Source organism: Cyprinodon variegatus, unplaced genomic scaffold (assembly GCF_000732505.1).
Source record: "Cyprinodon variegatus isolate N-32 unplaced genomic scaffold, C_variegatus-1.0 Scaffold560, whole genome shotgun sequence".
Classification (NCBI taxonomy): Eukaryota; Metazoa; Chordata; class Actinopteri; order Cyprinodontiformes; family Cyprinodontidae; genus Cyprinodon; species Cyprinodon variegatus.
The window spans coordinates 107,404-122,012 of NW_015151013.1; the positions used below are offsets into that span (position 1 = coordinate 107,404).

General features: G+C 36.7%; 1 protein-coding gene across 2 annotated transcripts in view; it reads left to right on the top strand.

The window, feature by feature from the left end:
- sh3pxd2a (SH3 and PX domains 2A) overlaps nucleotides 1-14,609 on the top strand; it is an 84,237-nt gene that overhangs the window by 13,418 nt on the left and 56,210 nt on the right. For both annotated transcript variants that reach the window (XM_015391794.1, XM_015391795.1), the window contains exons 2-4: nucleotides 4,291-4,371; nucleotides 12,097-12,172; nucleotides 14,165-14,241. In XM_015391794.1, the coding sequence (XP_015247280.1) occupies nucleotides 4,291-4,371; nucleotides 12,097-12,172; nucleotides 14,165-14,241 (234 nt within the window). The remainder of the gene's footprint in view (nucleotides 1-4,290; nucleotides 4,372-12,096; nucleotides 12,173-14,164; nucleotides 14,242-14,609) is intronic.

A 14,609-nucleotide genomic window follows, 5' to 3' on the forward strand; every position in this document is an offset into this window, starting at 1 on the left:
TTTCTCTCTTCTTATCAGGGAGGGCGGTGCCCCAGCGCCCCCTATGGGCCGGCCGCCACTGGTAGAGTGCAAACCAAAAATAAAATTTTCAGTAAGCCAATTACAAAATACAAAAAAAACCCATACAGATATACAGAAATATTAGCAAATATAATACATATTTTGTTTTCATCTGCTCAGATGGATCACCCTTTGCCATTGCATAATAACAAATTAAGGATAATACAAGATTTACTTTTTAATTGGATTACGAAAATACATTTACTGTTTTCCCTAGCACTCTAATGAGCACTGAATGGAGATGTATGCGGAAATGAGGATGTAACAAAAGCCGCCCCAGCCTAATAATCTTCTTTGTGTCACATAATTTGTTTTATTGTATTTCACTGATCGTGTCATTGTCTGTTTTACTTCTGTATTGTCCTTTCACTCTGTTTTGTGTCTTCCATGAAACAAGAATAAAAGCATTTAAAAGAGACATAATTTGAAAAGTGTAAGCTTTAAATAGGATGAATTTGTCTGTTACACAAAGTTATTGTGTGTTTTGTAGGCTGTGATGGCCTACAAAACACAATAACTTTTAGGTTTCGGTAATACTTCCTGTCTTGTATGTGTTCAAGCACCTTTTACAGAATCTGCAGCAGGGAAAACAATGCTCATTTCACACTTATCTGAACCCCTGTAGTGTTTAATTATATGACTTCTGTGCAAGTCAGAAATTGTCCAAAAACTACATCATGTTCACACATAAGGATGTCCATCAGTGCACTTGTTACCAGGACACCCTTGGCTGGAAGTTGGTGATTGACTTTGTAGCTGTATGTTCTTACGTTCAGCCACATTTCTTGGATGCTCAGATCAAGAGATGGGAGGCGCTCTCCACCAATCACCGCCTGGTGGTGCATTGCATACCCTGGAAAAGGAGGAAGCTGGGTAGACTTGGCAGGCCCAAGCAAGTAGATATGGTCTGTTAAGCCGGGCACACACTGTACGATTTTTTTTGCCCTTTCCGGGCCGATTCTTCAGTCGTGCAAAATTTTTTTGATAAGGCAGAGTTTCAGCCTGATTGTGCATTGTGTAGTGTACAGGGGGTAGCAAGGGGCGATCAGCCTCTCACGACTACCTCCCGTTCAGGAATCATAGGGTCGGGAGAAAATCAAACATGTTTGAAATTCAGTCGGCTGTTGTAAGGTGGTATTGGGCAAATCGCTCAGTGCACATGCTCAAACAAGGATTCTTTTTGTCATTCTCTCAGATGAAAATGGAGTTCTTCCTGTAGAATTGACAGACTGTAGGAACCACATTTGCTCAGCCATGTCTTTGTCCAAATACATTGTCACCCTTTCTTTTTAGGGCTTTCAGCACAAAAAATTGCGCAAATCGCAAAGGTAGCATATTTTACTCTAGTAAGCTTAAATTATAACAAGAGGCATCGACACTTCCATCTTTTTCCTCTTCTACTCGTTTAGCTTCCAGATAGATGAGTCCGAGTAGTGCCATCTAACTGTGATTCTATGATTATAGAAGGAAATAATAAACTGGTGATAAGACATACAGACTTCTTATCTCAAAAATCCTTGGAAATACTAACCTTTCAGAGAATGTGCAATAAACTGTCTTTCATTACCCTTTTCATGTAAGCACAGCTCACTAAACAATCCTATGTTTTCACCTGTTAGGTGTTCCTGCTTAGCTTTCAATATACAAATATTAGATTTTTATTTACTTCTATAGACACTGCATCTATGGGGGAGTGTTGGCCTCATGGTTAGAGCAGTGTGCTTGTGCTCTGAGAAGGTTGCAAGTACCTTTAATAAACTCCCACCTTCCTCCTGCTGATATTGCCTATGTGGGAAACAGCTAATGTTAATTCCCGTAACATACAATGTCTAGACATGATTCATTGATATTTTGGCTCATAGCATGTTTTATCTTGTTAATCATTTGTAAATAAAACCTGCAGAAAATGTTGTTCTGCTTTATTTACATAGCTCTATGATTCAAGTTGTTACAACATTAATTGATATCTGTTTAAATCAGAAAAAAATGATGTTTTTGCTGTTAAACAGACTAAAATTGAGACTGTACATTTTAATAAGCACATGCTATAGATATAAACGTAGAAATCTGGTACAAAAAAAAGTGATAAATTAGGCATAATTCAAGAACTACGAGAGGATATGACAATGGATATATGACTGAATGTTAGTATCTGATGGGATTGCATAACAGGCACAGTAGTGTTAAAATCTTTGATGAATTCATCTTCAAGGAAATATTATGAAACATGTTTAAATTTACTAATCTGATATCAAATCATGAGCTGTCTTCTACATCAACCTGGTAGATTGGTATAGAAGAGTCCAGGTTGCACCATATTTTATTCTCTTTTAGGTCCATAAATGTTGTTGGAACTCTGACCACCTTTCATAACCATGGCTGTCAGCACAAACTGAACTGATACATCAAAACTTTTGGTTTAATTTCAAACAAAGTGCAGTAACTCCAATATCCATTGTTGAAAACCTCTGACAAAGGAAATTATGTTTTATTCAAATATGTCACGATATTAATCTATATACATGAGGAAATTTGCAAGAAAAGCACCTCCAGGTCTCAGGTCAGAAAATGGGCTAAACCTGGTGGCAGGTGTTGCTAGGCCCGCTGTTTTTTTGTTTAAAAAAAAAAAAGTTAAATGTAGACAGAATATTTTAAAAGATGATTGTTTAATTATATGTTGTAAAATATTTTTGACAATACTTAAACACAAACTGTAGAGTCCTAAAAAAGCATACTTTTAAAATTCCTTTAAAAAAAAACAAAAAAAAAAAACAAACAAAAAATGGAATAAAATAAAATAAAATGATTAAAATAACAGTATCCTTTTCAGTGTAAGTCTAGTAGGTTACGAGCCAGTGAATCTTAAAATAAGCAGTGTAAATTTGGTAAGGTTTATAATTAAAATAAATTGGCATAAAGGGCAAACCAGCTCTTTTCCACTGCTCCTCAGACTTTGGAAAGAATAGAGTAATCAACCATTTCTGTGACATGTAGCGTTATCTGAAGAAGTCTGAAACAAAAGGATCAAAAAGGTTATTAGTGTTTAGGAGCATATTTAGAATATAGAAACAGATAACAGTGTCTGTTACTGTTTCTCAATTCTATCTGATCAATCCACTGAGGTGTGTTTATACTTCCTGATTTTCATGTTTGATGCTGGCTTGGCAGGGGTGCAACTGATGACAGTTCTGAGGAAGATAGTTCCTATGACTGCAAGTTAGAAGGCAATAACATCTCTATGCAGAGCTTCTCTGAAATTATGGGTTAAAGTTAACCGACCAATATAAGTCCACTGATTCACCTCTAGAGGTAGTCATTTAACTCTAATTACTATAGAGAAACTACAGTGTCATGGTACAAAGCAAAATCATGTGATTGTATCTTTTCAGTGAGGGATTATGAACTGAAAAAAACTCTAAAATTAAAGAGAAAACATTGCTTAGCTACACAAACAAAATAATGTGACTTAGAAAACTTGACTGAGCTAAACACAATGGCATGGCTTGCTGTGTAGCCTAGCTCATACCATGAGTATTGGCATTAGTATCTAAAGCCCCTGTCACACTGATGATTTAGACCAGCGTATGCCTGATGTACAAAAACATCTGGCAAAAACGCTGGCATATGTTGGCATAAGTTAAGGTTAGCAGTGATGACACTCAATTTAATGCAACTTCAAAAGTTCTTTCTTCTTTCTTTTTATTTATTCTATTTTTTTTGGGTGGGTGGAAAATGGCAGGCATATGTTGTCTAACTCGGCAAGGTTTGACAGGGCCCTCTGACAGCACACAAAAAGCGATTTGAAATTGAGTTCAGCAATTCAGATTTCATATTGATTCTAATATAGGTGATTTAATCATGTTTAGACAATAACCCTGATCCAATATACAAGGTTTAGATGAATGTTATTTCCTCATTGTTTAACAATTGTTTGTCTTTGAAAGACTTGTGTGTCTTAAAATGGAAATTATTATTATATTTTTTTTACAATGCACCTATATGTATATATTCTTTTTAAAAAAAAATTAATTCACCACACAGGAATGTATTAAACCTGTACTTGAAATCTGTTGAACTGGGCTCATTCGCTGACTGAAAAGAAGTAGAAAGAAGATGAAATTTGACATCCAAGAGCCTCTGAAGTTTAGTCTGAATAGATGAAGTTTTGCTCTGTCTTTGGTTAAATATTCCTAACCAGGGTTCACTTTTTGTCTATGCCGCATTTTTTAGGTCTACCTTATCAATGTTACCTACTCAGACTCCAGCTCCCATGTCATCTACAGAAGATACAGCAAATTCTTTGAGCTGCAGGTAAGTCACTCTACCAAAAACACATCTTTCACAAATTTAGCTGACAGTTTCATGGGAAGTTCTTAAAAAAGTTATAAAGTTTTATATTTTCTGTTTTGGGTCACCTCATGATATTGCTGCTAATTAAACCCCATGAAGTCAGACTGACCTTAAGTTCTACTCTTTCTGCTAAGCTGGTGCAGATGCATTGCTTTGTGAAAGACCTTTAACAATTACTGCTAAGAAACACTGAAAGAGAGGAAATCCAGTCAGCAGATGCAGGAAAAAACATGGCCTCAGTCAGAATGTTTTATGACACAGTCTCCAATAACACTGTATGTAGAAGTGCTTTAGGGAGATATCTGAAACCCTTCATTTAATGCATGATGTAGCTTTTTTGTGGGAAAGATAACATGCCTAAAATGTCTAAACTTCAATGAGGCATACAGGAGAATAGAGAGGGTTTACACCTTCAAAATCACATACAAGAGCAAGACCTTCTCCTAAGAATACTTTTTCTCTGGTATCTCTCTGAAACCTTTCTTCCAGACCACACTCTAAAGTATTACAACTTGGATGGGATGCTTGCAGAAAACCTTTTGTTCTCTGGTCTCTTAATTGCCAGTAACCTCAACCCTGCTCTGTTAGACTGCAACACAGCCTTTCACATGTTTACACAAACATAGATTGTATATATTTTTTTATGCCGTTGTAGAGTCCTGTTTGTCTGGTTTTGGAGCAACAAATGAGTAGCTCTTCATACAAAATGCTTGATTTCTGCCTTGGTCTTTAATAAAAAAATTTTTATACATCTGCAGTGGTGCAAATTGGGATAAATACATGAACTGGCCAACATATCAAAAAGGAAATAAACTCAATGATTCAATACCACGGGCTGCGCAGTGGAGTAGTTTCTAGCATTGTTGCCTTAGAGCAACAAGGTTCCAGGCTCGATTCCCAACCTGGGGTCTTTGTTGATGGAGTTTGCATTTTGTCCCTGTGCACACTCTAATTGTGAGTGTGTGTGTATTATTGTCTTTGTGTGTCTAGCAAACCTGTCCAGGGTGTACCCTGCCTCTCACCCATAGTTTGCCAGAGATAGGCAGTGGCTCTACTGACCTTGATGTTAAAAGGGGAGCAGATGGATGCATGGATTCAACACCCATTGGACTGATTGCTATTCTAATCCATTTGTTTTTAACAGTATTAATTGAGTTTAATACAGAGGCCCACATTTCTATTGGGACATTGCAGATGAACCATGATTTTGTGTGTTTTCGTCGGACAGAAAATACATGAAATTGTGAGTCGGCCAAAGCAGATGGCCGCTCAATCCGAGCCTGGTTCTGCAGGAGGTTTCTTCCTGTTAAAAGGGATTTTTTTTCTCTCCACTGTCGCTACAAGTATGTTTAGTTTGATGGATTGTATTCGAGTCAATGAGATGTCATTTTGTAATTTAGCTCCATGTTTTATCCACCATCATTTTCTGGTCGTGGAGATATTATTTTTTGCATATCTCTAATATAGTTAGATCAAGATTAGTATTTTGTTCTATAATTAATGACTATATTTGTCTCATGGCAGCTGCTTTTGTTGTTTATTTGCAAATGTATTTCCTAAAGAGATCTTTCCCTGAGGCCTTTACTGCACATTTGCATATATAGCTATGGTTCTTTGTAAATGCACAGCTGCTAAGAAACCTGTTAGTAAACCTGTTAAATGTTTAACTGTTTTTTTCTTTGGAAGTAACCATACCTCTATTTTTCCAGTATTATGCAATGTGTAAACTGGGGATAATGCATCCTGACTACCTGTGTAAATGTTTGCTCTTTCCCTTTCATTAACTTACATGCTTCAGTTAAAGATATTGGTTCTAGCAGTGCTAGACTAAGCTTTGTTTAAGTCTGCAAAAAGCCTCCTCTGCTTCAGGAGTCCTTTGCAATGATGATGTCATTTTGAGATTTTCTTCATTCATTAACCTACACAATGGAAAATTTATTTCTACATAATTTGGTACCCAATTTTCACATTGATTTGTCTGGCCTAAAAATCACATACCGGTAATTTGTCTTTTTTGTTGATGGTTTTTGGAGCTTGGAAGATATCTATTTTTTTAATCTAAGATTGTTCTGATTTGTACCGGTAATGCTCCTTTTACCAGTCCAACACCTGTTGGTCCCTTATACCGCAATCCCTCAGGATTCTCTTTACACTACATGATTCATTTTTTAGGGGGGTTACTTATAGCTTTCCCTCCACTAAATTTCAAGGAATCTGCTAGTTCCTTGTTCCTTTTAGATCAGCTTAGCTTTTTAATCTGCTGCTGTTTTTCTTTTTTGAATCCAATTTCAACATGGCAGACAGCAACCCTTAGGACTGAATTTGGACACCACTGTTTTGGACATTTGCTTGGAATTCTACTAAGTTAATGTTAACTGATTGCTTTTTATGAATTCTGGTCATGAGTGTAGCCAAATATTGATCTCTAACCTTGCATTGTTGAGGCAAAAAAAACATGCACATTGCATTTGTTAGGCTTGTTGAAAATTTCACCCCCACATTTACAATTTTTTTCTTGAGAAACTGAGCTATTAGCCCCATTTACACCAGCCTTTTGAAACCAAATCGATATCAGTCTGAGCATGGTAAGTGAAATAACTTTTGAGTGTAAATAGCAAGCAAAACCAAACTGGACCGTGCCAGACACAACTGAACTGCGCAAACATGGAACTAGCTGCACAGTAGGGCTTGGCATGGTTCAATTCTGGCACGGTTCTTGGATAACAAAGAGCGCATAAGCAGGCGGCGTCATCTCCTTACAGTCAGCCTCCGTAATCATGAAATTTCTGACATTCATAAAAACACTAGCTTCCCTAGCTTGCAACACGATTTCCAGTTATGATTCTGCTTAGCAGTGTGATGAACCTCAACGTTAGTCGTTGTTTCCTGCATCTGTAAGCCCTGATTAGACTATCATTTGTCATATCCACTTCCCAAAAGCCAACTCTGTCAAGTAAATTCGACAAAGACTACTTTTTTGCCGGACTCTGCAAACTAAATTTCACAGTTATAACCAAGCTTCCTGAAAGTCACAGGCGCCACCATGTTGATGTGCTTGTCTACCTCTAGAGGACAGTAGTACCATAGATCATCACTAGGAGGCGAGAAACCGTGATAGAGTGGTGTGTAAATGGCCATAAATAACCAAGCTCGGCACGGTTAACTGATCCAAGCTCAGCACGGGTCAGTTTTTAGAGGGTAGTGTAAATGGGGCTATTGTCCACACGTGTCTGTAGTTGACAGATCAAAGTTTGTTTGTGGTTAGCATTGGCATGACAGGAATTGCCATACAATTCTAGAATATGTAGGACTTATGGTATATTTAAGAAAAGTGGACCAATGATGGAATTTTTAGGAAGCCTATATGTGATCTGTGCTCTATGCTACCTTTTTTTCTGTCATGTTTACTGCTGCCTCTTAAAGCTTGAATAATACAGTAAGCAGTGCTTTTGTAAATAACCATGCACTTGTTTGACCCATAGTTGAAGCTTCTGCTTGTATGAGTAAAAATCTCTCTACAAAATGCAAGAGTATTTTTTGCCTCAACCATGTAGTTCTCTCCAAGCTAATCTGGGAGAGTTTTAGCAAATCCTTATAAAACTGTTATGTTCATTGTGGCGAAAATCATTGTCAAGTAGGTGTCAAATAAGAACCCATAAATGTAATCAGATTGTTTTCCCACTGCAACATTCCTTCTTACTCCCCCTGTCCCAGATTCTTCCCAAGGCACTTTCTTTGTCTACTGAAATTCTTAGTCTGTCTGATTCAACTGCTTTTGTCTCCTCTGTTTAGTATAACTTTAGAAAATAATGACAGTTGTTTAGCAAGCCTAGTTTGCTTCCTCCCGTTTATGGAATTTTGTGTATGGATTTTATACTCTCTTAACCCCATTTCCTTACAGCTTACTGACAGAAAAAAGGCAACTAGTGCAAAAAGCAAAAAGGGACAATTGTACTTCTTCAGCAAGGACATTTTCCCCTTGAGCACATTAAACTTTAGTATACATGTTTCATATGCAGCGCATCTTTATCTATGTATTTTTTTTTGGTGCAGTTCCCTTTTTAGTTGATCCCATTCATTTTCTCTTACAGTGTCGTCACGTTTTCAATTGAGACCTCAGGCGTTTGCTGTTTTGTAACTTTTAACTCTCGTCTTATCAAGTTACTAAATCATTGTTTCAGAGGCATAATTCCTCTAACACTAAGAGTGAAAAAGTCAATCCTTGAGACAGCTGAAAGATTTGGGCTAAAACTGGATATTATTTATAACTATACAAAACTAATATCCCAACTCGGTATTATCTCATAGATAATCACGTGACTACATTCTCTATGTTACTGCAATTATATATTGTGTAAAAAAAATATCACCTATATATTTGAGTTTTAGTGTTCTAGGATTATCCTAGAACATAATTTCTTCTTTCTGCTGATATATATAAATATCTATATTTTCCATTTAATTGTGCAGGATTTAGGTCGTCTTAAAGGTAAAAAAAAACATGGGATTTATTTGAGAGCCTTGGTATTTGATCATGTGTTCACAGATTTTGATGATAAATAAAATAAAAGTCAAGTTTTCATTCTAAATTGTTTAAGTGTTATCATAAAAACCCATGAAACTGGGGGTGCTTTGGTGGAGCAGTGGTTAGCGCACACGACTCATGTCCTCGATTCGGGCGAACCAGGTGCTTATCTGGCCTGTGGTCCTTTCCCGCATGTCTCTCATACTATCTTTCCTGTCAGCCTACTGTCCATAAAACCAGCCACTAAAAAACAAACAAAACAAAAAAAAAGAAAATATGAGACATTAGGATGGAAAAGCAGGTTGCTGGAGGATGATCTTATCCTCATTTTTGAAAAGACAATTTCAGCATAATGTGTACTTTTCTGACTTCTAGGCAGTATTTTGCTATATTCAAATGTGAAGCGAAGTGTCTAGCTTTGTTCTCTTGAAAAGAAAAAAAAAGCAATGAAGTTGCCAGTGTACTGTTATAACAACACATTTCAGCTCTCTGTATAAAATTGTTATCCCTATTTTACTGTGAGGGAAAATCACTTTTTTATGCATTTCTAAACTTTTGCAATTCTTAATTCTTTGAGCAAAAAAAAATCCATTCTCAGTACAGGGCTTGTGTGCAGGTGTGGTTAACCAAGGCTTTTTTATATCCCTTGTCCTTCGCATTACCCCTAAACAAAGTGATGACTGTCATTTTTTACCCAACCCACGTCTTCATTGCTGTTCATAGTTCAGAGAGGGAAATGCAATGCCCTGCAAGAAAATTTGCCATTTAGCGAAGGCAGTAGAATAGACCAGAACCACAAGATGGGAAACCAAACCACCTCTTTGAGGGGAAGTCTTACAAACAACTCCTACAGCTCCAGACAGGCTGGACCCAGCTTTACCCTCCAAGCTTGATTCTGTTTGTCCACCTGGTGCTTTTTGGCTCAGTTTGTGCTGAAACTAGTTTTAAAGTCTCCTCCTTGGAGCTCGGGGTGCTACAGTTTGACACCCGCACCCTTTGCCTTTAGACAGAGCACATCTGGAATAGGGCAAGGCAAAAACTCTGAGCCAGAACTTCATCTGAGTCTAAAAAGTATTGTTATTTCAGACAGTTCTCACGGGTTATTAATGAAAATAGAATGTTAAGCCAGAAAACTAAAATACTGCTCTATTATATAAATTCACTTGCTTATCTATTCCAAAGTTTATATTGCATACATGCTTATATAAACAGACTATTGAAGTATAGCATGGTTGAAAATAAATGAATTTGTTTCCAGGTACACAGTATGAATCAAAAGGTTTAAAATACCCCACTTTTTGAGGGTATTTATGTTAGTTCAAGATGTTCAATCCTACAAATAGCTTGAAATAGTATAAAGTTAAGTGATGAACTGTGAACTGGTTAAAAAATGGTAAGGTAAAGATGAAAAATTTTCAGAATATATTTGAAACATTCAGAATATAACATATGAGCATTTGTTGCTACAAATAGGCAATTAAACAAGCAATTAGCCGTGGAAAAGGTACAGACCATCGTAAAACTTACAGGTTTAGGTATTTCTAGGTGTCAGTGATTATTGTTTTTTCCACCATCATAGTGCACTTAGAACTGGGGGAAACTCAAACACAAGATGTCTGGCAGACATAAAGCCACAACTGACGTGAAGGAAAAGGTACTGAGAGTGAATGATAGGTGGCTCACATAACAACAGCTTCAGGCCTAGTGTAATACACATAGTAAGCAAATCTCAGTTTCTTCTGTGAAGAGAAGATTTTTAGCTGGAGGTTTTACAGTTGGACCAGCTACATCAGGAGGGCCATTGCTAAGATGATAGAATTAGACAAGGAGGCTTGCCTGAGCCATGGCCACCACCAAATGAAGACTGGAAGAAAGTATTCTAGACTGATGAATCAAAAGTTTAATTCTTTGGATTATCATACTGGATCTTTGTATGCCACTGAGTAGGCAAAAAGAGTTCCACAGTGTGTGATCTCAACTGTCAAACATGGAAGAGGGGGTGTGATGATCTGAAGCTGTTTTCCTAGATCCAGGCATGGTGACATAAAAAATGAGACAGACCCTGAAATACATCCACAAACAAAACACTTTGCAGCACCACACAATACCCTCTGGTATGTGCCTCGTTAGTCTAATAGCAAGATGATCACATCAATTTAGACTCAAGCCTCATTGAGCTGATTAGGGATAAACTGGGCAGAAGAGTGGAAACAAATCAATCTACAAATGTCACACATGGGAACTTCTTTAACATGTTTGGGAAAGACTATTTAGGAAAGAATACTGTATTTCTGTAGTAAAGAGAATACTACATTCAGCTGTTAGATCTTTTTATCTGTTTTAACTTTTTAAGCCCTTTTCTTATTGATGAATTAAGAACACTGAAAGCTATACAGCAAGAAAACTATGCAGACTTTTGAGACAATCTCCCTACACCCAAAACTTCTGGACATAATATTAAGAGATATTTCTGCTGTGTGTGCTGTGCTAAGAGGGATCTATTTTCTCTTGGATGGACCGATTTGACCTCAAATCAAGGATTGGATTGTCTAGGCCTTATATTCTAGTACAGTATGTGTGCTGGACAAACAAGTTAACTCCCGTTTTGATACTACAACTCTATTTTTTTTGGTCTTTTGCATTTAATTTCAACTTCAGAATTTAGTTCAACTTCCTCTTTTCACATTCAAGGTCATCCATAGTCTTGAACTGCCATACTTCTCAGATGTCCTTCAGATTGCTACCCCCTCCCTAATCATTAGATCTTCCATCCACCGTATTGAGTTTCCTGCCACCTCATCACCATGGGAAAGCAGAGTTTTCTTTTTCTCTGACCCCAAACTCTGGAATTAACTCCCTTCTGAATATTTACATTTGTTTAAATCAAGGCTAAAACCTTATCTGTTCAAGACTACATACTTCACTGATTGCCCTGTCCTGTTTTTAATTGTTATATATTGTTAATTATGTTTATTGTTGAGTGTCCTTGTGTGTTTTAAAGGCACTTTAAAAGAAATGTAGTATTATTATTATATAACTCAGTTTTATACTTTTAAGACTTTTCTCCAGGTAACTGTGTATAAATAATAGTGTAAATTTAAAAGAAGTTCTCCTTTTCTTTTAGATATTAAAGTAGCAGTGTCTTTGCTTTACTTTTGCAGATGCGAATCCTTGACAAATTCCCAATTGAGGGAGGACAGAAGGATCCCAAGAAGAGAATCATTCCTTTTTTACCAGGTAATGAATGCTGCACTCTACAGCACTGACGGCAACAGAGAGATACAAGTGGGGGTTCAAATCAGTGTCCTTTTTATAGGCGAGTCTATTTATATGCAGATATGAAGTATTTACTCATCCCAGACTATAATTGCTAAATGTGAACTGCGTCTCAGTAAATCCTCATATAGGCAGTACATTACTTAATTGATTTTAATGAATAGACAACAAACAAGGAGCCAAACCTAAGCTGAAATAACCATTCTCAGATCCTCATCTTTTGTATTTTATTTGTATAAATTATTCATAAAACAATGTTTTTATCTAACAATGTGCATAAAACAATGTATCTGTTTCATTAAGAATAAAACTATGTCCTTGTTTTATTAGTTAAATAGTATGAAATGTTCCACATATTGATCACATATTTTTCAGAAATATAAGTTACTTATTAGAACGTTAGTGATCAATTGCTTAGGTTAATTGGGGCCTGCCATAGCAATGCAAGGGAGCATTAATGTAATTAATGACCATAAGTGGAAATGATTATTATTAAATGACCATTCTAATCAAAATTAATTTCTCAACAAATATATATTTTTAATAATTGATTACTACCAGCCTTTAATGATCATTAATTGTTTTGATTTTTAATTAACAACTATTATTTCATTTTACCAGCTAATGCAGCTCTTTAAACCAGCTAAATAAACTGTTGCCCTGTTAATAAAGATCATTATTAGGAGAAACTTGGCTCATGAAGTCCGTTCCATGCTGCACTGATACAAAAATGTAATGCTAAAGAAATGTAGATGGGGTGGGGGGGGTGGTTCGATTCCAGGAACAGGGTCTTTCTGCATGGAGTTTGCATATTCTCCCTGAGCATGCGTGGGTTCTCTCCAGGTACTCCAGATTCCTCCAACAGTCCAAAAACATGACTGTTAGGTTAATTGGCTTCTCTGAATTCTCCTTAGGTTTGAGTGTGTATGTGAGCGGTTGCTTGTCCTGTTTGTCTCTGTGTTGCCCTGCGATGGACTGGCGACATGTCCAGGGTGTACCACGCCTCTCGCCCATTGAGAGCTGGTGATAGGCACCGGCACCCCTTTCGACCCCGCTTGTGATGTAGAGGGGCAAAACTACACAATGCATGGACATTCTTTCGAATATGCTGACATTTTGTTTTGTCATATATAAAAGCCTTTCGCTGTATACATATATATATATATATATATATATATATATATATATANTATATATATATATATATATATATATATATATATATATATATATAAAGATATAGAGACATGTGGCAAATTAATAAATGAGAAGATAAATGTGTTTCATTCAGAAGTCTGTCTGGTTTTAATGATCAAGAATCGTTGAAATGAATCAGAGTTGAATTCAGTCTATATAATTATTAGCTTCACTTTTTAAATCATTTGATTAAAGTTTAGTCTAACTTACTGAGATGCAGCCACAGTTCCTCTGTCCTTTTTAATCACCTCTGACTATGTCCATTTAGAGCTGCCCTTTGTTGGCCCTCCAACGCTTTCCATAGCTGTGACCACCACACTGCATTGTTTTATCAACTGCCGTGTTGTAGCCAGGCCAAATCAATTTGTGGCTGGCCATGTCAGTAGGAGGTTAGCAGAGAAGGATCTGTCTAATCTGATAAAGTTGTTGTGGGCCGAGCAGAGGAAAGTGGTAAAGAGATCCTTTGTTAGATATGGCTCGCAGCTCAAAGATCATCTGTGTTGTTTTGGTCGTTCTGGCAGAAAAACACGATTTGTGCTATTTTTCAGTAAGGTAGCTCTTAAGCGAGATTTATTCTTTAGATGCAGCTAGAGGTCAGCCCCCTGCATAGAGTACAAATACAGCAAAGAAGGGATCTGTTTTCATTGCAAGGATATAAATTAAACAAATAACGTAACGGTCAATCAGAACTTTATGAAAAAATAATGTTGATTTGTGTTTGATTATCACAGTTATATTCATTATTTTTTTTTTCAGGTAAAGTTTTGTTTCGCCGTAGTCACATTAGAGATGTGGCTGTTAAAAGACTGAAGCATCTGGATAACTACTGCAAAGTAAGAACGCTATAAAACACATTTTCTGTAATTTGTTTACAGCTCTGTAAATATGGGAATATCTTTAAATGTTTTCCAAAGGAGGCCTGAGTTTCATTTATCTTTCCCTCCACCAGCCTTAACAGGAAAGCAGCTTCTCTATCTGTACCGTTCGTGTCCTGTCAGCTATGTAAACAGACTTCCTTTGGAAGAAACAGGACAGAGTGCTGCATACAGGGGGTTACAAGGAATGAATCAGCAGTATGTTATGCCATACAGTAATGTGCTCAGACCTGTTCCTCTTATTTTCTCAGTAAAAAGAAAGTTTAAACAGGTGGGCTGGTATGTGTAGCAGCCTTTTTATCGTCTAAGAAAGATTTGTCATTTTT